Source organism: Symphalangus syndactylus, chromosome 17 (genome assembly GCF_028878055.3).
Source record: "Symphalangus syndactylus isolate Jambi chromosome 17, NHGRI_mSymSyn1-v2.1_pri, whole genome shotgun sequence".
Classification (NCBI taxonomy): Eukaryota; Metazoa; Chordata; class Mammalia; order Primates; family Hylobatidae; genus Symphalangus; species Symphalangus syndactylus.
Genome location: NC_072439.2, coordinates 10,286,226 through 10,310,874, shown reverse-complemented (window position 1 = coordinate 10,310,874; position 24,649 = coordinate 10,286,226). Strand labels below are relative to the sequence as shown.

General features: G+C 59.9%; 2 protein-coding genes across 3 annotated transcripts in view; one reads left to right on the top strand and one right to left on the bottom strand.

Annotated features, from left to right (window-relative positions):
* The first annotated feature begins 5,216 nt into the window (after nt 1–5,216).
* On the top strand, nt 5,217–22,427 carry POLRMT (RNA polymerase mitochondrial). Its single transcript, XM_055247965.2, is given in 22 exon segments — nt 5,217–5,369; nt 5,857–5,961; nt 8,887–9,515; nt 14,278–14,408; nt 14,654–14,840; nt 15,968–16,117; nt 16,585–16,601; nt 16,603–16,747; nt 16,816–16,986; nt 17,195–17,419; nt 17,725–18,513; nt 19,159–19,281; nt 19,567–19,689; nt 19,913–20,092; nt 20,369–20,455; nt 20,560–20,673; nt 20,879–20,934; nt 21,054–21,152; nt 21,793–21,865; nt 21,988–22,073; nt 22,164–22,225; nt 22,321–22,427. Coding segments are annotated over 22 exon segments (3,690 nt in total). The 5' UTR covers nt 5,217–5,281; the 3' UTR covers nt 22,371–22,427.
* A 63-nt stretch (nt 22,428–22,490) lies between these two features.
* HCN2 (hyperpolarization activated cyclic nucleotide gated potassium and sodium channel 2) overlaps nt 22,491–24,649 on the bottom strand; it is a 31,034-nt gene continuing 28,875 nt past the window's right edge. For both annotated transcript variants that reach the window (XM_055247623.2, XM_055247624.2), the window contains one exon: nt 22,491–23,856. In XM_055247623.2, the coding sequence (XP_055103598.1) occupies nt 23,180–23,856 (677 nt within the window). In that variant the 3' untranslated portion in view covers nt 22,491–23,179. The remainder of the gene's footprint in view (nt 23,857–24,649) is intronic.

The following is a 24,649-nucleotide window of genomic DNA, read 5'->3' as shown; positions in this document are numbered from 1 at the left end:
GGGTACCCATGGCTGAGGTCCAGCCTGGCCTGGCTTCCCACACTAAAGCCCTGTGGCCAGCACCCCAAGCTTCGGTTCCGCCTCTGTAAAATGGGCCAGTAAGAGGGAGAAGACAGTGAGACCCTCCACAGAGCACGCTGGGCAGAGGGCGCAGCACCAGACACTGAAGTAATGTCCACCGCCTTCCCGCCAGCAGAAGCCCAGCTCTTCCCTTCCTAGAGTGTCTGTCCCCGCACCGCGGAAGGGTGATCTGAGGGCCCTGTGAGAAAGGATGGGGATGGGACCCACAGCGGGGAGACCGGCCCCACCCCAGGCGTCTAAGTTTCTTTAATGGCACCTCGGAAACCACTCTATACCACACAATTCACCCACTTACACAGTACAGTTCAGTGATTTTATTTTTTTATTATTGTTTTGAGACGGAGTCTCGCTCTATCACCCAGGCTGGAGTGCAGTGGTGCGATCTCGGCTCACTGCAACCTCTGCCTCTCTGGTTCAAGCGATTCTCCTGCCTCAGCCTTCCGAGTAGCTGGGATTACAGGCACCTGCCACCACGCCCAGCTAATTTTTGTATTTTTAGTAGACACAGGGTTTTACCATGTTGGCCATGCTGGTCTCAAACTCCTGACCTCGTGATCTACCTGCTTCTGCCTCCCAAAGTGCTGGGATTACAGGTGTCAGCCACTGCACCCAGCCAGTTCAGTGATTTTAGTACCTCGCAGAGTTGTGCAACCACCACCACTGTCTAGTTCTAGAAAATTCCATCACCGCAAGAAGAAGCCCCACCAGCTGTCATTCCTCATCCCCGAGATCACACCACTGCCCTCCAGCCTGGGCGACAGAGCGAGACTCTGTCTCAAACAACAACAACAAACACCCATCAGGGCTGGGCTGGCTCACGCTTTGTATTCAGTGGTCTCTTCCTCTTTGTAGCCTCTGTGGTTGGCCCAAAGGTAAGTCCCCACCCTGATCCCCAGAACCTGTGACATTTGCCTTCTTTGGAAAAACAGTCTCAATATATTGACGCCATGAAGATCTGAACGACATGGAGAAGATTGTCCTGGGGCGTCCTAAACGCAGTCACGATAGAGAGACAGGAGGAGATTTCACACAGGCAGACGAGGAGGCTGCAGTGCGACCACAGAGACGGAGATGGGAGCGATGCGGCCACAGGCCAAGCACGTCTGGAGCCTTCTTTTTTTTTTTTTTTGGGACGGAGTCTTGCTCTGTCCCCCAGGCTGGAGTGCAGTGGCACGATCTCGGCTCACTGCAAGCTCCGCCTCCCGGGTTCACGCCATTCTCCTGCCTCAGCCTCCCGAGTAGCTGGGACTACAGGCGCCCGCCAACACGCCCGGCTAATTTTTTTGTATTTTTAGTAGAGACGGGGTTTCACCGTGTTAGCCAGGATGGTCTCGATCTCCTGACCTCGTGATCCGCCCACCTCGGCCTCCCAAAGTGCTGAGATTACAGGCTTGAGCCACCGCACCCGGCCAACGTCTGGAGCCTTCAAAAGCTGGGAGAGGCAGGAAGGAGCCCCGGGGCCTCTGGAGGGAGCGAGGCCTCCACACACCTTGACTTCAGCCCGTGGTGCTGATTTTGGACTTTTCATTTCCAGAAATGAAAATGAACGTTGCTTTAAGGCACCAAGTTTGTGGTAATTTGTCACAGCGACTCCAGGGACCTGGGCCATCCCCTTCCATCTAGCGATTCTCGACTTTGTGGGGTTTGCTTGGTTGGGCTTTGTTTTGTTTTGTTTTTAGACAGGGTCTCACTCTGTCGCCCAGGCTGGAGGGCAGTGGCGTGATCTCGGCTCCTCGCAACCTCCGCCTCCCGGGTTCAAGTGATTTTTCTGCCTCAGCCTCCTGAGTAGCTGGGATTACAGGCGCCCACCACGCCAGGCTAATTTTTGTATTTTTGTTCGAGATGAGGGTTTCACCATGTTAGCCAGGCTGGTCTCCAGCTCCTGGCCTCAGGGGATCCGCCCGCCTCGGCCTCCCGTAGTGCTGGGATGGCAGGTGTGAGCCACCGCGCCCAGCCAGACCAGACATGGTTTCCCACTTTTGATGGTGATATTAAGTCTCTTTGTAAAACTTAAGCAAGAAAAATAATTAGTGTTGTATTTATTAATTTATTTTTGAGACGGAGTCTCGCTCTGTTGTTCACGCTGGAGTGCAGCGGCGAGATCTCAGCTCACTGCAACCTCCGTCTCTTGGATTCAAGCATTTCTCCTACCTCAGCCTCCCGAGTAGCTGGGATTACAGGCACCCACTACCACGTCCAGCTAATTGTTGAATTTTTAGTAGAGACAGGGTTTCACCACGTTGGCCAAGGCTAGTCTCGAATTCCTGAACTCAGGGGATCTGCCAGCCTCAGCCTCCCAAAGTGCTGGGATTAGAGGCATGAGCCACCGTGCCCAGCCAATATTGTATTTATTTAATACAGGAGTGGTGGAGACAGATGTAGTTACAATAAACGGTGGGGCTGGGGGGTGACGGCGGCTACAGAGTTGCAAGGCTGGAATTTGGGCAATGACCTGTTTCAGAAACTGTTGTCTTATTCCAAAACCCAGATTAAGTTCTTTTTTTTTTTTTTTTTTTTGGAGACATGGTCTCGCTGTGTTGCCCAGGCTGGAGTGCAGTGGCTCAATCACAGATCACTGCAACCTCTGCCTCCCGGCTCAAGCAATTCTACATCTTCCCACCTCAGCCTCCCAAGTAGCTGAGGCCACAGGCAGGCGCCACCACAGGCAACAAAATTTTTTTGTATTATTTGTAGAGATGGGGTTTGGCTACATTGCCCAAGGCTGGAGTGCAGTGGTGCGATCTCGGCTCACTGCAACCTCCACCTCTCACGTTCAAGTGATTTTCCTGCCTTGGCCCCCTGAGTAGCTGGGATTACAGGCACAGGCCACCACGCCCGGCTAATTTTTGTATGTTTAGTAGAGACGGGGTTTCACCATGTTGGCCAGGCTGGTCTCAAACTCCTGACCTCACGTGATCCGCCAGCCTCGGCCTCCCAAAGTGCTGGGATCTCATCAAATAGAAGAAAAGACTGACGCATAAGGAATGGTGAAATAGTTCAGAAGTCCGTTTCCAACCAGGTTTCTGGCTCCGCCTGCCTGCAGGGGTGCAGGGGGTGTCTGTAGGTCTTGGCACACCAGGCCCAGCTGATTCAGGGCCAGGCAGGTGACCCCAGCAGTGAGTGAGGTCTGAGGTCACAGCCCGCTGGGGTACCCTGAGGTGGACTGAGGCAGGTGAGGGAGGGTGCTGCTGTCTGTCGAAAACATTCCCAGCTGGTAGCATCAGTGCGCCCAGGCAGGCGTGGGCAGCAGCGTCTGGAATGTGCTGTAAGGAGGCTGCCAGGCCCTTCCAGAGTGAGGTCCAGTCCTTGTTCTGGGCTGATGGGGAAACTGAAGTGCCAAGGTTTGGGGAAGGAGGACAGATTGAGCTGAGGCCCCCGAGCCCCCGTGTGGTCAGGCCCCCTACCTGAGCCCCAGCTACATCTTTGCTCCCTCTCCCCAGCCCCACTCTGCTCAAATTGCTCCTCGGTCCACACTTGTTCCCGCCTCAGGGCCTTTGCATTTGTTTTGTTTTGAGACAGGGTCCTGCTCTGTCAACCCAGGCTGGAGTGCAGTGGCGCCATCTCAGCTCACTGCAGTCTAAACCTCTTGGGCTCAAGCAGTCCTCCTGCCTCAGCCTCCCGAGTATCTGGGACCACAGGTGTGCACCACCATGCCTGGCTAATTTCTTTTTTTCCTTTGGTAGAGACTGGGTCTCACTATCTCAGTTGCCCAGGCTTGTCTGGAACTCCTGGGCTCAAGCCATCCTCCCACCTCAGCCTCCCAAAGTGCTGGGATTACAGGCCTGAGGCACTGAACTGGCCTCCCTTTGCCCTTTTTTTTTTTTTTTTTTTTTGAGACAGATTCTTGCTCTGTCACCCAGGCTGGAGTGCAGTGGCGAGATCTTGGCTCACTGCAACCTCCACCTCCCGGGTTCAAGCGATTCTCCTGCCTCAGCCTCCCAAGTAGCTGGGATTACAGGTGCCCGCCACCACCCCCGGATAATTTTTATATTTTTATTAGAGATGGGGTTTTGCCATGTTGCCAGGCATGCTTCTTGCGTATTTGCCAAGCTGGTCTCGAACTCTGACCTTAGGCGATCCGCCTGCCTCGGCCTCCCAAAGTGCTGGGATGACAGGCCTGAGCCACCAAACCAGCTCCCCTTTGCAACTGTGACATTAGCCTGGAACACAGTTACCCCCAGATATTCCTATTCTCACGCTTCACAAGCCTGCTTCCCCGGAGCAGGCGCTCCCGCCTCTGGCCTGCTGCCCCAGCTGAACGACACAGGTGGGCACGCCTTCCAGGTTCCATTCTAAAGCTCCCGCCCTGCTCCTCCTAGGCAGGATCACGCAGAGACCAGGGCAGGCTCTAGGCTCTGAGGTTTATTTCATTCCCTTGACCTCACCCCTCTTAGCAGGTGAATCCAAGCCTGCCGCTCCATTCGTCTCCTGCCCCTGAGGGCTTGGGGATTGGAGGGTAAACTGAAGCTGGAGGCTGGGAGTCTCGCAGACTGGGGCCTTCTCTCCTTGCAGCCTCCCTGAGGTCGCGCGTGCTGTGTCTTCCAGCAACTTGGTGGCCCTCTCTGAGCCTCAGCTTCCTCTACGAAAGACGGCATCCTAACGGCTCTTACCCAAAAGTTGTCGTTGGAGCAATGAAGGTTGCGGACAGGAATCTCTAAATTGCAGATGCTGTCCTCATTATTAGATGAGTATTCCTTGGAAAAAAAAAAAAAAAAAAAGCCGGGCACGGTGGCGGCGTCTGCAATCCCAGCGCTTTGGGAAGCCGAGGGGCGAGGATCTCTTTACCCCAGCAGTTCGAAGCTGCACTGAGCTATGATCGCGCCACTGCACTCCAGCCTGGGCGACAACGCGTCCAAAACAAAACCAAAAAAGAAAGAAAAACAGAAAAAATGTCCGGGTTTGAGGTCCTCGGGAAGACAGCCTGAGAGTCCCCCCCGGTTGCCACGGCAACAGCTCTGTCCCGCCCCCCCCTTTGAAAACAGCTGGAGGAAGCACTCAGAGCGCCCATCGGCGCATGCCTTCATGCCTCCGCGCTCCGCTGCATCCTGGGAATTGTAGTTCAGGCAGTGCACTTCCGGCTGGAGTTTCCTTTCGCAGCCTCCGTCGACCGTGAAACTACAACTCCCGGCAGGCGGCGCGGGCGCACGCGCAGGCCCGGGCTGCTGGGGTGGTGGTGGCGGCGCCCGGAGCGGCGTGCGTAATGTCGGCACTTTGCTGGGGCCGCGGCGCGGCGGGGCTCAAACGGGTCCTGCGGCCCTGCGGCCGCCCGGGGCTCCCCGCCAAAGAAGGTAACACGAAGGGAGAGGGCCAAGCAGCCTGGGGGCTACGCCGCGGGCTCCTCTCCGCGCGGCCTGGGCCTTTGGCGCTTTGACCTTTGCCCCTTTGCACCTGGGCGTGCAGAGCGCACCGACCCGGCCCCGCTTTCCACTCGCCCTTGCCCGCTCTTCCGACTGAGGCTCCTCAGTGCAGTCTGACCTTTGACTCGTGGTTTCTTATGGAGCCTCCTGACCCCAGGTGTGGTGTTTAGGGCTCTTAACCTTTGACCTGCTGCACCTCGAATGCGAGGAACCCTCTCCGCGGTTCCTCGCCCGTGTTCGCCGCGGCGGGGCCCCTTCCACCTTCGCTGTCTTAGTTTTTTTTCCAGCTTAAGCCCGTGCTCAGAGAGTTTCCGCTGCGTTTAGGGCTCCTTTGCCCTTCAACCCTGCGGCTTCTGCCTTTATGGAGGCCCCCGCCCACACGCCCGGACCCCCTCAGCCGCCCTTGTCTTTCCCGCAGGGACCCTCGGTGGCGTCTGCGGCCCCAGGAGGAGCTCGTCCGCCAGCCCCCAGGAGCGAGACCAAGACCGCAGGAAGGATTGGGGCCACGTGGAGCTGCTGGAGGGTGAGCGCGACCCCCACGGCGGCGCGGGAGAGGAGGGTCCGCTCCCTGCTGCGGGGAGAAAAGGCGAAGGCCCAGATTCTGAGACAGGTTGAGGGCGGTCTCCACCTCTCGGGTCCCAGGACCCGCCCAGACGGCGTTGCTGGAACGTCTCTTGCGCCTCTCATGGGCCCCGTCCTTGCCGAGCAGGCTTCTTCCTGGAGCGCTCGTAATTCCCCGTCCCCAGAACCCCACCAGGTGCTCCCACTCTCCAGGGACACAGGTGAGGCCCAAGATTATTCTGGAGAGACCCCCCCCAAGGCCACATGTGCAGAGCCAGAACGTGAACCCTGGACTGACTCAGCTGTCTTGGCTCGGCTCTGGGGGGTAGGCGCCTAATGGAGACTGGGTGACTTCGAAACTTGGGAGGGACAGCCCAGGCTCCGATGGTGGCAGGTCCTCGGCCTGGCCTGGCTGGTGGTGTGGGAGGGAGGTGGGAGCTTCCCTGTGCTTGCTTCCCACCGCTGCTCCTGCCCCACATCCTGTCTGCGTCCATCAGCCAGCCCGGAAGGGAGAGACGGCAGAGCCTTTATAAAGGGAAAAAAAACCTGGCCAAGTGCGGTGGCTCACGCCTGTAATCCCAGCACTTTTGGGTGGCCGAGATGGGCGGATCAAGAGGTCAGGAGTTCGAGGCCTGGTGCGGTGGCTCATGCCTTTTATCCCAGCACTTTGGGAGGCCTAGGCGGGCGGATCAAGAGGTCATGAGTTCAAGACCAGCCTGGCCAATATGGTGAAACCCTGTCTCTACTAAAAATACAAAAATTAGCTGGGTGTGGTAGTGAACGCCTGCAGTGCCAGCTACTTGGGAGGCTGAGGCAGGAAAATCGCTTGAACCCAGGGAGACTGAGGCGGGAGAATCGTTTGAACCCGGGAGGTGGAGGTTGTGGTGAGCTGAGATCATGCCATTGCACTCTAGCCTGGGCAACAAGAGGGAAACTCCATCTCAAAAACAAAACAAAACAAAGCTCTCAACTGTTAATCCTAAAAGTGTCTCCTGAGTTTTAGAGCACTCTGAAGGCGGGCATCACGCTTGTCTTTTTATTTCAGCAATTTTTTTTTTTCTTGAGATGTCTCAATCTGTTGCCAGGCTGGAGTGCAATGGTGCGATCTTGGCTCACTGCAGCCTCTGCCTCCCAAGTTCAAGCAATTCTCCTGCCTCAACCTCCCGAGTAGCTGGAACCACAGGTGCGCGCCACCGTGCCTGGTTAATTTTTTGTATTTTTAGTAGAGACAGGGTTTCACCATGTTGGCCAGGCTGGTTTTGATCTCCTGACCTCATGACTCGCCTACCTCGGCCTCCCAAAGTGCTGGGATTACAGGCGTGAGCCACCGTACCTGGACACCTGCGCCCCCCCCTCGTTTTTTTTTTTTGTTTGTTTGTTTGTTTGTTTGTTTTTTTTTTTTTTTTTTTGAGACAGAGTCTCGCTCTGTCGCCCGGGCTGGAGTGCAGTGGCGCAATCTCGGCTCACTGCAAGCTCCGCCTCCCGGGTTCACGCCATTCTCCTGCCTCAGCCTCCGAGTAGCTGGGACTACAGGCGCCCGCCACCGCGCCCGGCTAATTTTTTGTATTTTTTAGTAGAGACGGGGTTTCACCGTGGTCTGGATCTCCTGACCTCGTGATCCACCCGCCTCGGCCTCCCAAAGTGCTGGGATTACAAGCGTGAGCCACCGCGCCCGGCCTGTTTGTTTGTTTTTGAGACAGGGTCCTGCTCTGTCTCTCAGGCTGCAGCACGGTGGCCTGATCACGGCTCACAGCAGCCAGGAACTCCTAGGCTTAGGTGATTCTCTCATGTCAACCACTGGAGTAGCTGGGACCACAGGTGCGCTGCCCTACACCCGGCCTATTTCGACAGTCTTTTTTTTAGATGGAATCTTGCTCTGTTGCCCAGGCTGGAGTGCAATGGCACTATCTTGAGTCACTGCAACCTCTGCCTCTCAGGCTCAAGCAATTCTCCTGCCTCAGCCTCCCAAGTAGCTGGTACTATAGACACACGCCATCACGCCCAGCTAATTTTTTGGATTTCTAGTAGAGACGGGGTTTCACCATGTTGGCCAGGCTGGTCTCGAACTCCTGACCTCAGGTGATCTTCCTGCCTCAGCCTCCCAAAGTGCTGGGATTACAGGCGTGAGCCACCATGCCCGGCCAGCAGTAGATTTCCAGTAAGACTTCTTTAAACAGATACAGAACACTTAGGCATTGATTGATTCGCAAAAATGCAGCCTGAGGCGGCACGAGCAGCAGCTGCGTTTTCCCTGTGAGCTAGTGGCTCAGCGTTTACTGACTCAGCGTCCACCAGCGTAGACGCTGGGAGCCTGGGAGTGTGTGTGCAGCAGCTCCACCAGCTGGGGGGTCTTGCTGAGGCGGGGTGCGAACTTGCAGGCCACGGTTGAGCCAGGGAGCGAGCGGTTCAGGGTCCCGGGGGTCTGTGCAGAGGCCCTGAGCTAGACAGTGAGTGAGAGGGGCAGGGGCAGGGGAGGCCTGGGAGGCGAGGGGCCACCTGGATAGATTCTGGAGGCAAGCCCCGAGGAGGTACTGAGAGGTGGACGGAGGGCGTTGTCAGAGACCCCGGGGTTCTGGGCCTGGGCACCTGGAGGGTCCGAGCGGCCAGTGACCGGGAAGACGCGGTGCTGCAGGTTTCGGTGGCAGCCTGTTAGGGCTGCTGAGTTTTGTGAGGCTCGGGTGGGGAGGTGCGGAGAAGGTGGTGGGGTGCGTGTGTCCGGAAGGGAGGGGGCAGGCTTTACAACGTTGTTGGCAGATACGAGGAATTCACGCCTTGGGTCCCGGCGAGCTCAGCCACCTGCACCTCCTGGCCTGGCTTGGGGTCCAGAGAGATGGGTGCTTGGATGGGGGGGGGTCCCTCTGATGTCCTCGCCCTCTGCCCCTCACAGTGCTCCAGGCGCGGGTACGGCAGCTGCAGGCTGAGAGTGTGTCGGAGGTGGTGGTGAACAGGGTGGATGTGGCGCGGCTCCCAGAATGTGGCAGTGGAGATGGTAGCCACCAGCCACCCAGGAAGGTCCAGACGGGCACCAAGGATGCCACCCCGGTGCCCTGTGGCCGCTGGGCAAAGAGATTGGAGAAGGATAAGTGGACCCAGCAGATGCGCATGCAGCGGTTGGAGGCTAAGCTGCAGATGCCAGTCCAGAGGGGGGAGTTCAAGGTGCTGACCAAGCGCCTGCGGGTGGAGCCCCAGCTCCTGAGCAAGCACCTGGCCGGGTGCCTGGAGCACTGCACGCACCAGGCCCCCAAGAGCCCCTGGGAGGAGCAGCTGGCCCAGGTGCTGCAGGAGGCCCCTCCGAAGCCGAGCCCCAATGTGGAGCAGGCCCCGTCGGCGCAGCGCACGCAGGCCCAGCTCTCAAGTCAGCAGCAGAGACTCCTGGCCTTCTTCAAGTGCTGCCTGCTCACCGACCACCTGCCCCTCGCGCACCACCTGCTGGTCACCCACCACGGCCACCGGCAGAAGCAGAAGCTGCTCACGCTGGACATGTACAACACCGTGATGCTTGGCTGGGCGCGGCAGGTGAGTGCAGCCGGGAGCCGGGCCTCCTGCCCTGGTCGTTGGAGACGGGAACTTGCCCTCGTTTAGACTGGACTTTTCTCTCTCAGCCCCCAAGTTCAAGTCCTTTGTTTTCTATTTTAATAATTCTTTTAGGCTTTTCAAGTACAAATCACGTGTGACTCTCAAATGTTGAAAATGACCAAAAAAGTAGGGAGAAATTCTGCTAATGCCTTGAGCATTTCCTTCTGGTCTTTCTCAGGGCTCTTGAACCTGTCTGGGCAAGGGGTGCTTTTGGCCTGGTCGGCGGGGCAGCCTGCAGAGCGCTTGTCAGGATGAGGCTTTGGTGTTGGGGTTGACTTCGCTCTTTTTTCTGGTTTCCTGAGGTGGAGGGTGGGGCTGCTGTGCTGAGATCCTTCTGTGTGAAATGTGGGCGTTTGCTGGCATCACTGTCCCTCTGAGCACAGCTTTAGCTGCATCCCACCCATCTTCTTTGTGGTTCATCTGGAGTATTTTCCAATTTCCCTTGCCGTTTTCTTTTCTTCTTTTTTTTTTTTTTTTTTTTTGAGACGGAGTCTCGCGCTCTCACCCAGGCTGGAGTGCAGTGGTGCGATCTCGGCTCGCTGCAAGCTCCGCCTCCCGGGTTCACGCCATTCTCCTGCCTCGGCCTCTCCGAGTTGGTGGGACTACAGGCGCCCGCCACCACGCCTGGCTGATTTTTTTGTATTTTTAGTAGAGACGGGGTTTCACCGTGGTCTCGATCTCCTGACCTCGTGATCCGCCCGCCTCGGCCTCCCAAAGTGCTGGGATTACAAGTGTGAGCCACCGCGCCTGGCTGCCGTTTTCTTTTTGTTTGTTTGTTTATTTGTTTTTTGGGGCATAGTCTGCCTCTGTCACCAGGCTGGAGTGCAGTCGTGCGATCTCAGCGCACGGCCGCCTCCACCTCCCAGGTTCAAGCAATTCTCCTGCCTCAAGTAGCTGGAATTACAGGTGCTCGCCACCACGCCTGACTAATTTTTGTATTTTTAGTAGAGATGGGGGTTTCACCGTGTTGGCCAGGCTGGTCTCAAACTCCTGACCTCGTGATCTGCCCACCTCAGCCTCCCAAGGAGCTGGGATTACAGGCGTGAGCCACCACATCTGGCCAAAGTTTCTCCTCGGACCCCTTGGTTGTTTTGGAGGGTGGTGGTTACAAACCCTTTCAAGGGAGCAAATGTTCCCAGCTTTCTCCCACCCCATGAGCCCTAATTTGAGAAACAGCAGTAAAAGCTTGTCTTAATATTTGGGTAAACATGGGATACTATTATGTTAAAATACAGTTATCACAACATTAAGACCAATTCGTGGTAGAGAACTTGATGTGCTTCTTTATTAATGCATCAGACAGCGAAATGCAGGAGCAGGTGGAGCCCCTCTTGCAGTGAAGTCTGCAGCGCCCTTACCACGAGGTGGAGGCAGCTTGCTGCCTGGTTCTTCCTTGCTGCAGGGGCGCCAGACTCCAAGGAGACTGAGGATGAGGGTCGTGTATTTTCCCCTCCATGGTCACAAGCCCCATGAATTCCCTCAGCAGAGAGCCCACACCGTCACAGGGCGCTTTTGTGATCGGCCCCTAACAAAGTGTCACAGACCTGGCCGCTTGCACAGCAGAAACGCACTCTCAGCACTAGAGCCCCGAAGTCTGAAATCAAGATGTCTGCAGACCCGAGGTCTCACCAGAGGCTCTGGCAGGGACCCCTCCTGCCTCTCCCCGTGTTCGGGGGTGGCCAGCAGTCCTGGATGTCGCTTGACGTCAATCGCAGCCTCCTGAGTAGCTGGGATTACAGGCGTGCGCCACCACCCCTGGATGATTGCTTTAATTTTTATTTTTAGTAGAGGTGGGGTTTCACCATGTTAGCCCGGCTAAGGCATTGCTTTTCTCTCTTTTTTTTTTTTTTTTTTTTTTGAGATAGGTCCTCTCTCTGTTGCCCAGGCTAGGGTGCAGTGTCATTATCTCAGGTCACTGCAGCCTCTGCCTCCCGGGCTCAAGAATTCCGCCTGCCTCAGCCTCCTCAGTGGCTGGGATTACAGGGACTCACCACCACGCCTGGCCAATTTTTGTATTTTTAGTAGAGACGGGCTTTTGCCATGTTGGCCAGGCTGCTCTCAAACTCCTGACCTCAGGTGATCCGCCTGCCTCAGCCTCCCAAAGTGCTAGGATTACAGGCGTGAGCGATCGTGCCTGGCCACATATTCTAACCAGCGCCATCCAGTAGAACTTTCCATGAAGTTGGGAATTTTCTGCATCTGCCAACAGCTGTATGTGGCTACTGAACACTTGAAGCTGGTGAAAGCGAAGAACTGAATATTTCAATTTAGGGACTGTGTGTGGTCAGCGAGGTCTACCATACAGAGGTTGTTTAGAAACTGCCCCAAAACTGGCCGGGCGCAGTGGCTCACACCTGTAATCCCAGCAGTTTAGGAGGCTGAGGCGGGCGGATTACCTGAGGTCAAGAGTTTGAGACCAGCCTGGCTAACACGGTGAAACCCCGTCTCTACTAAAAATATTCAAAAAATTAGCCGGGTGTCGGGAGGCGGAGCTTGCAGTGAGCCGAGATCGTGCCACTGCACTCCAGCCTGGGTGACAGAGGGAGACTCCATCTCAAAAAAAAAAAAAAAAAAAAAATTAGCCAGGTGTGGTGGCGGGCGCCTGCACTCCCAGCTACTCGGGAAGCTGAGGCAGGAGGATCGCAAGAACCCGGGAGGTGGAGCTTGCAGTGAGCCCAGATTGCGCCACTGCACTCCAGCCTGGGCAACAGAGCGAGACTCCGTCTCAAAAAAAAAAAAAAAAAAAAGTGCCCCAACACTCATGTCTCTGGTGTGTGGCCATCTCATGTCACAGCATGTGTTGAGCTACTATGGGGTGGGAGGATGTAAAGGAATGTTTTTCCCTTTGGAATAGTCTGTTACAGTTACAGGCCACTCTTAAGCAGCCACTGGGTCAAAGGAGAAATTGCTCAGAACAGGGATCTCAGGAAAAACGAATACAAGAAAAAAATTATATATATATATATATATAATTTTATGTATATATGTATATTTTAAGACAGAGTCTCCAAGTCTGTGTCGATAGCAAAGTTGCTGTCGCCCGGGCTGGAGTGCAGTGGTGAGATCCCAGCTCACCGCAACTTCTGCCTTCTGCATTCAAGTGATTCTCCTGCCTCAGGCTCCCAAGTAGCTGGGATTACAGGCATGTGCCACCACGCCCAGCTAATTTTTTTTTTTTTTTTTTTTTTTTTGTATTTTTAGTAGAGACGGGGTTTCACTATGTTGGCCAGGCTGGTCTTAAACTCCTGACCTCTTGATCCACTTGCCTTGGCCTCCCAAAGTGCTGGGATTACAGGCATGAGCCACTGTGCGTAGCCAAAAATTAGATGGAAAAAAAAAGAAATTGCAGGGGATATTTAAGCTATACATGCCTGGGTGTGGTGGCTCATACCTGTAATCCCAGTGCTTTGGGAGGTCGAGGCAGGAGGATTGCTTGAGCCCAGGAGTTTGAGAGCAGACTGGGCAACAGAGCGAGACACCCCTCTCTACCAAGAAAGAAAAAGAATTGGGCCATGCCCGGTGGCTCACATCTGTAATCCTAGCACTTTGGGAGGCCGAGGCGGGTGGATTCCCTGAGGTCAGGAGTTGGAGACCAGCCTGGCCAACAGGGCCAAACCCCATCTCTACTAAAAATACAAAATAATTAAGCCGGGTGTGGTGGCGTGTGCCTGTAATCTCAGCTACTCAGGAGGCTGAGGCAGGAGAATCGGTTGAACCCGGGAGGCGGAGGTTGGCAGTGAGCCGAGATTGCACCACTGCACTCCAGCCTGGGTGACAGAGCGAGACTCCGTCTAAAAAAATAATAAAATTTCCAAAGAAGAAGTAAACTGTGAAGTTTGAAAACACTTGGAGATAATGAAAATGAAAACACCACCTCTCAGAAGATCTGGGATGCAGCTAAAACAGTGCTTGCAGGGTAATTTATAGTCACAAAATGCCTATATTCAGAAAGATGATGGCCGGGCGCGGTGGCGCACGCCTGTCATCCCAGCACTTTGGGAGGCTGAGGCTGGCAGATCACGATGTCAGGAGTTCAAGACCAGCCTGGCCAGCATGGTGAAACCCCGTATCTACTAAAAATGCAAAAAAATTAGCTGGTGTGGTGATGTGTCCCTGTAATCCCAGCTACTCAGGAGGCCAAGGCAGGAGAATTGCTGGAACCCGGGAGGCAGAGGTTGCAGTGAGCCGAGATCGTGCCACTGCACTCCAGCCTGGGCAACAGAGCAAGACTCCATCTTGGGGGAAAAAAAAAAGTGAAACATCTCAGACCAAATACATCACCTTTCACCTTAGGAAACTAGAAGAAGCTGTCACTAAACCTAAAGCAAGTAGATGAAAGGAAGTTACAAAAATTAAAACAGAAATCGATGAAACGGAAGGCAGAAACAACACAGAACAGTCAAGCCAAGTCAGTCCTTTGAAAAGATCCATGCAATTGACAAACCTGGAGGTTTAACAAGCCGCCTCCCAGAGGAGCGTGAACCTCCCACAGCGCCACCTGGCGGGCCATGCGGCCGCCTCTGCAGGCAGAGCCTGTGTGTCAGAACCTCAGGGACGCGTCGGTCTGCCCAGCTGGCCGCTCCTGCCTGGTGACCCTGTCCCCTGCTGAGCTGGTGGCTACAGAGAAGGGATCTCCAGGGAGCAGGGAGGATGCGGAGGTTGGGCCATCCCCCCAGACCCTCACCCTGGCTTGGTCTCCCAGGGTGCCTTCAAGGAGCTGGTGTACGTGTTATTCATGGTGAAGGATGCCGGCCTGACCCCGGACCTGCTGTCCTATGCGGCCGCCCTCCAATGCATGGGGAGGCGGGACCAGGATGCCGGGACCATCGAGAGGTAGATGGTGTCGGGAGGGCCCCACCCCTCACCCCCCACCTCCCACCCCCTACCCCCCACCATGTCCCTGCCAGGGTTTTAAGATCTGGGACAGTGCCTGGGGTGGGGGCTGGGGACCCCCAGAGGGCCTGACAGCCTCACTGAGACCTGCAGGCTAGCAGGAGGTGGTCACGAGGTTCCCCCGGGGCCCGTGGAAGCCCAGCGTGGGGCTGGCCCGACCCTAGAGCAGGCCTCCTGCCCCACAGGTGTCTGGAACAGATGAGCCAAGAGGGGCTGAAGCTGCAGGCACTCTTCACCACCGTGCCCCTGACCGAGGAGGATCGGGCCACTGTTCTGAAGGCCGTGCACAAGGTGAAGCCCACCTTCAGCCTCCCGCCGCAGCTGCCGCCCCCGGTCAACACTTCCAAGCTGCTCAGGGACGTGTATGCCAAGGTGAGCCCACGTGGGGCCTGGCAGACGGACTTCAGTCCTCAAAGCTGCCCTCTGGGGGTCCCTGGAGCCTCAGCTCAGACCAGACCAATGGGCCTCCCCGGTGCCCAGGGCTCACCTGGGCTGGGCCCTGAATTCCTCCCTCCTCCGAGAAGATTGGAGGAGCCAGAGCTGGGAGGGTCTTGGCCCTGAGGGTGTGGGCTCCAGGGGGACGAGGTGGTCGGGCGCCACAGAGATAGGGTGGGTGACAGGAGAGCAGCGCATTTGAGTGGGGCTGCCAGGAGCACGCAGTGGGCTCGTCTTTTACTGAGGTGTAATTCACCTGCCATAAAACCCTCTTAAAGGTGTAATTCAGCGATTTTAGTATAGTCACAGTTGTCTAATTCTAGAATGTTCCATCACCCCAAAAGGAAGCCTCGTCCCCATCACCTGTCACTCCCCATCCCCACCCCCTCTGTGGATGAGTCTGCTCTGGACATTTCGTAGAAATGGGACCGCACACTGCGTGACCTTTTGTGTTTGGCATCTCCCACTGAGCGTGACGTCCTCACGGTGCATCCGTGAGGCGGCCGGGGTCAGGACTGAGTCATGCTCCGGTGCGTGGATGGCCGCGCCGTGCCCGTCTGTTCGTCCGTTGATGGATGTTGGGCTGTTTCTACTTATCGACTACTATGAGTCATGCGGCTGTGAACGTTTGTGTACAAGCTTTTGTGTGGACGTGCGTCTTTGATTCTCAAAGCGCTAGGCTTTAGTTGTTATTTTTAATTCATCTATTTCTGGATGGGTCACATTCACACAGTTCCAAGTTTGAGAAGAAAACAGCAAACATCTGGGGGCGCAGTGAATGGTCTCCCTGGGCTCTGCCAGCTCCCAGCACCCCCGCCCCCCCCCCACCTCCACGGTGCCGTGTCCCATCTAGAGAGGCCGAGGCCAGGAGAGACCGAGGCCTTTGGTTTGCGCCGCTGGCACTGACTTTACCCACAGCCCGCTTTTCCCCACGTCAGCGATGGCAGCCAGCAACTTGCAGGAGACGCAGAAATGCCTGCACCCATGACGTCTTGGGGTTCTGGGAGGGGAGGGCAGGTCTCCCTCTAGCCAAGCCCCCGACCTCACTACCCCCATCCCTGCAGGATGGGCCTGTGTCCTACCCGAAGCTGCACCTGCCCCTGAAGGACCTGCAGTGCCTCTTTGAGAAGCAGCTCCGCGTGGAGCTGGCCAGCAAGGTGTGCGTGGTGTCTGTGGAGAAGCCCACATTGCCAAGCAAGGAGGTCACGCACGCGGTAGGGGCTGAGCCGGGGTCCCCTGTCCGCCGCAGGGGCTGAGCCGGGCTCCCGTGTCCGCCGCAGGGGCTGAGCCGGGGTCCCCTGTCCGCCGCAGGGGCTGAGCCGGGCTCCCGTGTCTGCCGCAGGGGCTGAGCTCCGTGTATGCGGTTGAATTGCTCATGCCCTGGTCTGGGCATGCAGGGCCTAGGATCTCAGCCTGGGTGTCGCTCAGGGAAAACTTGTGGGGTCCCGAGGTTGGGTTTTGGCCTGTGCTTCTGCGCACGCTGCGGCTGGGCTTGTGCTCTTGGCTGCGTCAGTCACACCGAAGCCAGCGGAGGGCAGGCCGGGGTGAGGAGCTACCTGGAACACACAGCAGGGACCTTGAGGGCCGTGAGGTCTCTGCAGGGAGCTGCGGTGATCCGCGTCATGTGAGCCTGGGTCCCGCCAGCTGCCACGGGGCTCACCGGGCCCGTTCATCCCCGCAGCGGAAGACCCTGAAGACTGCGGGACCAGTGGGAGAAAGCACTGTGCCGGGCGCTGAAGGAGACCAAGAACCGCCTGGAGCGCGAGGTGCACGAGGGTCGGTTCTCACTGTACCCCTTCCTGTGCCTGCTGGACGAGCGCGAGGTGGTGCGGATGCTCCTGCAGGTGCGTCTTCCTCCGCGCGGCCGGGTCCCCGGGTGGGGCGGGCAGGCACTCACGGCCTCCTTCCGCAGGTCCTGCAGGCGCTGCCCGCCCAGGGTGAGTCCTTCACCACCCTGGCCCGGGAGCTGAGTGCGCGCACTTTCAGCCGGCACGTGGTGCAGAGGCAGCGGCTCAGTGGCCAGGTGCAGGCGCTGCAGAACCATTACAGGAAGTACCTGTGCCTGCTGGCCTCCGACACCACGGTGAGGCCCGCACCCGCTCTCTTCCTGTCTGGGGCCAGTGGCGGGTGGGCGCTTTCCCTCCCTAGGGCAGCCGGGTTTGCCCCCAAGTCTCAGCCTGTTTCTCTGTATGCTTGGGCTGAGAGATGCCGCACCGGGGGTCAGGCACGGGCGGTGGGGCATCTGGCTCAGAGGCCCCGGTGCCCAGCGCCCTGACCGCCCCGTCCCACAGGTGCCCAAGCCCTGCCTGCCGCGGCAGTACTGGGAGGCGCTGGGGGCACCCGAGGCCCTGCGGGAGCAGCCCTGGCCCCTGCCAGTGCAGATGGAGCTCGGCAAGATGCTGGCGGAGATGCTGGTGCAGGCTACGCAGATGCCGAGCAGCCTGGACAAGCTGCGTCGCTCCTCCCGACTTGTCCCCGTGCTCTACCACGTGTATTCCTTCCGCAACGTCCAGCAGGTGCCAGGCAGCAGTGCCCTCCTGAGCTGGGGGGCATCCCGCTGGGGTGACCAGGGACCCCATGGGGTTGGCGCCTCTGGGCGGAGCCTTGATCTCAGCGCAGCCGTCGGTACCTCCCAGGACTCGGGACACACCACGGGTGTCCACGCAGCTGTCCGGCCGTTTCTGGAGGTGGCTTCTGTTCGTGGGAGGCCACACTGGTTTCTTGTTGGTCGGGGAGCCGGCCCGTCTCACCCAAGTTTAAGGGGTGGGTGCAGGAAGGCCCCAGCACCAGGGCCCTGACCCATCTGCTTGTCGCACCCCAGATCGGCATCCTGAAGCCGCACCCGGCCTACGTGCAGCTGCTGGAGAAGGCCGCGGAGCCCACTCTGACCTTCGAGGCGGTGGATGTGCCCATGCTTTGCCCCCCGCTGCCCTGGACCTCGCCGCACTCTGGTGCCTTCCTGCTCAGCCCCACCAAGCTTATGCGCACGGTGGAAGGCGCCACGCAGCACCAGGAGCTGCTGGAAACCTGCCCGCCCACCGCGCTGCATGGCGCGCTGGACGCCCTCACCCAACTGGGCAACTGCGCCTGGCGCGTCAACGGGCCGGTGCTGGACCTGGTGCTGCAGCTCTTCCAGGCCAAGGGCTGCCCCCAGCTAGGCGTGCCGGCCCCGCCCTCCGAGGCGCCCCAGCCGCCCGAGGTCCACCTGCAGCACAGCGCCGCGCCCGCCCGCAAGGCCGAGCTGCGCCGTGAGCTGGCACACTGCCAGAAGGTGGCCCGCGACATGCACAGCCTGCGGGTGGAAGCGCTGTACCGCCTCTCGTTGGCGCAGCACCTGCGGGACTGCGTCTTCTGGCTGCCGCACAACATGGACTTCCGTGGCCGCACCTACCCCTGCCCGCCGCACTTCAACCACCTGGGCAGCGACGTGGCGCGGGCCCTGCTGGAGTTCGCCCAGGGCCGCCCGCTCGGCCCGCACGGCCTAGACTGGCTCAAGATCCACCTGGTCAATCTCACGGGGTTCAAGAAGCGGGAGCCGCTGCAGAAGCGCCTGGCCTTTGCGGAGGAGGTGATGGACGACATCCTGGACTCCGCGGACCGACCCTTGACGGTAGGGGCGGGGCCTCGGCGCCCCCGTGTCCCGCCTTCCTGCATCCCCCACCCTCCTCCGGCACCCCCGCGTCCCCCGCCCGCCCCCGTGCCCCCTGCCCGTCCTCCTCCCCCCTTCCCCTGGCGCCCCCGCTTTCCCCACGCTCCGCCCTCCCCTGGCGCCCCCACGTCCCCCGCCCGTCCTTCTCCCCCCACGCCCCCTACCCATTCTCCTCCTCCCCTCCCTCCCCCGGCGCCCCCACATCCCCCACCCGCCCTCCTACCCCGGCGCCCCCGCGTCCTCCGCCTGTCCTGCCTCTCCCCTCCCCCAGGGCCCCCGCGTCCCCTGCGCTCCCTCCTCCCCAGGCGTCCCCAAGTCCCCCGCCCGCCTCTCTCCCCCCTCCCCTCTCCCCCCCTCCCCTCTCCCCGGCGCCTCAGGACACACTTGTCTGAGCCCGGTCTACCTGCAGCCCCCACTCTCCATCCGTGGCTATGGAAGATTCATCCAGCCACCGCCCCGTCTCTCGCCCACATGGGTCCTGTGTTCACCGTCACGCTTGTGCGTCTCCTCCCCATTTCCCACCTCCCCGCAACACAGCCCCCCAGCGGGCTCAGGGATTCCGCCCGGTACTCACTGCCCGCCCTCCTCCACCCGCTGTCCCTGCAGGGCCGAAAGTGGTGGATGGGTGCAGAGGAACCCTGGCAGACACTGGCCTGCTGTATGGAGGTGGCGAAGGCTGTGCGCGCCTCCGACCCTGCCGCCTATGTTTCCCACCTACCCGTCCATCAGGTGAGCCAGCTGGGTCGGGCCCCCGAGGCCATGCCATGTGCACTGGGCCTGGGGCTCGACTTGAGGGTGTGAGATTTCATCTTCACTCGTGGTGTTCTCTGGAGGTGGCCCTAGAGGGTGCAGGAGCCGTGGCTCCTGGTCTCTCCCGGGAGCGTGCGGGGGCTCCGGTGCACTTGGCTGGGGGGTGCACGGCCCTAGGAACGGCTCGACCTGGGGGGTGGTTTGGGGTCCCACACATCGCTGCCTTTCTGAGCCTTCATCTCCCGTTTGCGGCCCCTCCCTCAGGACGGTTCTTGCAATGGCCTGCAGCATTATGCTGCCCTGGGCCGCGACAGTGTGGGCGCCGCCTCCGTCAACCTGGAGCCCTCGGATGTGCCGCAGGACGTGTACAGCGGCGTGGCCGCGCAGGTAGGGCGTGCCCTGCTACCTGCTGCCCGGGGGCATCAGCGTGGGGGCAGTGCGGGCCCTGAGTCTCGGCCCCAGCTGCCCTCACCTTGGCCTGTCCGGAGGATGTGGTGGGGCTGGGGCAGGGGCTTCCCAAGCAGGTGTTGTCCGAGGGTTTCGTGGGTGCTTGGTGGCCCCTGGGCTGCTAGAGGGGCTGACCCACGCCTCCCGCCCCCTCGTGGTGCAGGTGGAGGTGTTCCGTAGGCAGGACGCCCAGCGGGGCACGCGGGTGGCACAGGTGCTGGAAGGCTTCATCACCCGCAAGGTGGTGAAGCAGACGGTGATGACCGTGGTGTACGGGGTCACCCGCTACGGCGGGCGCCTGCAGATTGAGAAGCGCCTCCGGGAGCTGAACGACTTTCCCCAGGTGTGCCAGGCCTGTAGCGCTGCGAACATGTTGGTTTCACTGCCTTGTGAAACTCAGATGGGTGTGCCCCAGACCCAGCCTCCCAGCAGGAGACCTGGCTGTTCCCCCAGACCACTGGCTGCCTGTTAGGGCTTGGGCGTCTTTTGCTGACCGCGTGAGCGTCAGGCCCCATCCCCCACCCCCCTCCCCCCTCCCGCTCTGGGCCTCAGTTGCTCAGAAATGGGGGGGAGTAGGGCCAGCCCCTGAGGACCCGCACCTGCTGCCTGCCCTCTGCAGGAGTTCGTGTGGGAGGCCTCCCACTACCTCGTACGCCAGGTCTTCAAGAGTCTACAGGAGATGTTCTCGGGGACCCGGGCCATCCAGGTACGTCCTGTCCTGTCCTGTCCCCGCTCGGCCAGGGCTCCCCTAGCAAGTGGACCGGAGCCCCTTCCTGAGCCCCCTGCCCTGAGACGGCCTGTGTCCCACAGCACTGGCTGACCGAGAGCGCCCGCCTCATCTCCCACACGGGCTCCGTGGTGGAGTGGGTCACACCCCTGGGTGTCCCCATCATCCAGCCGTATCGCCTGGAGTCCAAGGTCAAGGTCAGTGTGCCACCCCGTCCCACCTGTGTGCCACTATCCCAGTGTACCAGCGTCCCAGTGTACCACCGCCCCAGTGTGCCACCCCATCCCACCTGTGTGCCATCCCGTCCCACCTGTGTGCCACCATCCCAGTGTACCACCGCCCCAGTGTACCAGTGCCGTGCTGGGCCTCGGGCGGGATTCACCGGCTCCTTCCCCTTTTTAGCAATTAGGAGGTGGAATTCAGAGCATCACTTACACCCACAACGGAGACATCAGCCGGTGAGTGGGGGGCCCGGGCTGGGGGGCTGGCCGGGGGTCGGGAGAGCAGCCACAGTGGAGACAGTAGCCAATTAGGGGTGTCCCTGGGCTGCCTCCACTGGCACCTGTTCCGTCCTCAGGAAGCCCAACACACGTAAGCAGAAGAACGGCTTCCCGCCCAACTTCATCCACTCGCTGGACTCCTCACACATGATGCTCACCGCCCTGCACTGCTACAGGTGGGCGTCTCCGGACGGTGTGGGTGCCGCTCGCCTCCCAGGGGCCTCTGTTCTGGTTACCAGGGCACAGCTGGCAAGGCTGGGTCCAGCAGGGGACAGTGCTGGGGGCAGGGACTGGGCAGAGTGGATCTGCTATGTCTGTGGGGCCTCTGCAGAGGCCCTGAGGCTGTGTGCCCCAAATGTAGGTGGTCCTGGCAGTTCCCCTCTTGTGGCCTGACAGGGAGAGCCAAGCATGGGCTCTGCCTCTTCCTGGTGGGCATTTCTTGGTGGGCACCGCAATGTGTGGTTAGATCTGCAACACGTGGAGGTCGTTCCAGCAGAATCTACCAGCCATGGGAGCTGGGAACGCTCAGGATGTGTGGTGGTGGCCCTGGCAGGAGGGGACAATGTAGCCGCCCTCGGAGCTGAGGCTTCCACAGCAGCCCAGGGGGCAGCAGGTGTGGGGTGGGGAGGCTTCTGAGAATATTTCCTCTGCCTGTGCTGACTCCAAACCCAGGATGTTTGGGCAAGGGGTGGGGCGAGGCCTGGAGGAGGGTGGGCTTCCCTGGACCTCGAGTGGAGGGGGCTGAGCACAGGGCTAGGATGCTGGTCACGGGGTGGCCCTGTGAGCTCCCCTCCCGAGCCCTCCGCTCTGCCGCAGGAAGGGCCTGACCTTCGTCTCTGTGCACGACTGTTACTGGACCCATGCAGCTGATGTCTCCGTCATGAACCAGGTGCCCCCAGCGTCCGAGCCTCAGTCCACTCATGGGTGGGGCCCCGCACACCAGGGCATTGGGTAGGGGTGGTGCCCAGAGCCTGCCTGATCACCCCTGGGGATCCCCTCACTCCTGCCCAGGTGTGCCGGGAGCAGTTTGTCCACCTGCACAGCGAGCCCATTCTGCAGGACCTGTCCAAGTTCCTGGTCAAGCGGTTCTGCTCCGAGTAAGGCGCTCGCTGACCCCAACTACCCGGAACCCCCACACCCCCAAAAAACCTGGCCTCAGCCTCACCCCGCACTGTTTCCAACCCCAGGCCCCGGAAGATCTTGGAGGCCAGCCAGCTGAAGCAGACACTGCAGGCGGTGCCCAAGCCAGGTAGGCGGGTGGGCAGCCTCGCAAGGGTGGCTCTAACTGCGGGTCAGGGCGGGGCCTTCCCGCCACCCATGCCCTCTGCTCTGCTTCCTCCGCAGGGGCCTTCGACCTGGAGCAGGTGAAGCATTCCACATACTTCTTCAGCTGACACCCGGCGAGCCTTGTGCCCGGGTGTAAATAAAGCTCTTTTTGCCACCCCCCCGGAGCTGCTGTCTTCAGGGAGCGTGCTTGCCCTGCGGGTCCCGAGCAATCATACGCGGCCAGGCTCGGGGCCAATGCTGTCATTTATTGCGCGGAATGGGGGTGTGGGGGTTAATGGGGCGTGGGGGGCCACGGTGGGGGCACTGCTGCCTCGGCTCGTCAGTACATTCATCACGGCGGCGGGACCCCAGCCTCGCCCCCGCGCCCTGCACAGCCAGGCTCGCCCCTCGGTGCCAGTGCTGGAGGGAGCAGGGGGTGCTGCTCCCCAAGGGCACCGTGGGACGCGCGTGGACGGGGGCCGGGCCGGTTATTGCGTGAGCGCGATGGGGGCAGCGGGAAGCCGGCGGGCCAAGTATTGCACTTAAAAAAACGATCCTCATCGGACGGCGGGCCACCTAGAGGGCGGGGGGCGGGTGGGGCGCCACAGCCGGCTCCTCTCAGCCACTGGGCCGCCCCGTCCCTGTTTTACAGCTGGGGGAACTGAGGCACCGAGGTGAAGGGAGCCCCCTCGCACGCGAGGCCGCCGCCGGGGGCAGGGGCGATGAGGGTGGGCGCAGGGCGATGAGGGGGGACGGCCGGCGGCGCGGAGGAGGCTGCCCCGCCGGCCCGGCCCGTCCGTCCGTCCAACTACGGCTACCTACGTCTTGTCTATGGCTTCTGGCGGGCTGGCGGCCGGGGCAGCGCAATGGCATGGCTTTGGTCTGGATGACGGCCCCGCCCCCGGCCCGCCTGGGCGCACGGGGCGGTTCGCGAGGGTCACAAGTTGGATGAGAGGCGCGAGCGCGCGGAGTTCTGGGGGTCCAGGCCGCCGGCGGCGCCGGGTGAGGCCGAGTCCCTGCGGTCCGGGCTGGGCGCGGCGGCCCGGGCAGCGGGCGTGGGCCCCAGGCGCGGTGTGGAGCTGCTGGCCGGGCGTGTGGAGGCCGCGGGGCCGGGCGCACCGTGGGGCAGCGAGGGTTGCGAGGCGGACAGTGGGCGCGATGCGCGACTCAGGCGGCGCGCGGGCAGGGTGGGCCCAGCAAGGGGGGCGGCGGGCAAGCCGCCGTAGGGCGAGGTCCGCGGTGCCCGGGGGCTGGCGGGCGCGCCCGGGGAGCTGGCGGGTGGCGGGGGCCCTGGTGAGGCGGCAGCAGGTGCGGACCCCGGGGGCGGGCGGCGCACGAGGCGCGGCGAGCCGAGCGCCAGCGGCCCCACGAGCGGCCGCGCCACCTGCGGGCAGAAGCTCATGGCCACGGCCTGCTGCAGCGTGGCGATGGCCGAGGTGACCTGCGGCGGCGGCGGCGGCGGGAAGAGGCCCACGCGCTGACCCAGCTCGGCCTGCTGCACCATCTCGCGGTCGTACTTGACGATCTCCTGGATGATGGCGTTCTCCTGGTTGTTGAATACGCCCGAGTTGAGGTCATGCTGCACCTTGTGCAGGAGGATGGAATTCTTCTTGCCTGCAGGAGAGGGGGCGTTAGCGTGTGCACAGGGAGCGCCTGCTGCGTACAGCAGGCATCGAGCACCTACTCTACACAGCGGGTGCGCACAAAGTGCTTGCAGTGTAGAGCTAGCATGCATTTAGCACCTACTGTATGCAATAAGCACACATGTAGTATCTCTTGCCTATAGTATGGATATGGAGTACCTGCTGCATACAGGCTGAGCAAGTGCTATGCACAGCCAGCATGCATGAAGCACCTGCATACAGAAAGCAGGGTTTTTGTTTTGTTTTTGAGAGGGAGTCTTGCTCTGTCACCCAGGCTGGGGTGCAGTGGCAGGATCTCGGCTCACTGCAAGGTCCACCTTCCGGGTTCACACCATTCTCCTGCCTCATCCTCCCGAGTAGCTGGGACTACAGGCGCCCGCCACCATGCCCGGCTAAGTTTTTGTATTTTTTTAGTAGAGACGGGGTTTCACCGTGTTAGCCAGGATGGTCACGACCTCCTAACCTCGTGATCTGCCCGCCTCGGCCTCCGAAAGTGCTGGGACTACAGGCGTGAGCCACCGCGCCTGGCAGCAAGCAGGTATTTAATGCCTGTTGTGTACATGGAGCAGGTATCACTGTACAGCAAGTATGCACGTGTACCATTTGTATAGGCTGATTATATAATGAGTGCCTCCAGTGTGCCAGAAGCATAACGAGAACACCTGCCTGTACACAGCCTGTGCTGAGCACCTGCTGTATACAGAAGGTATAATCCAAGCACCTAATATTCAGGAATGTGTTGCATACTCACTGTATAGAGCAAG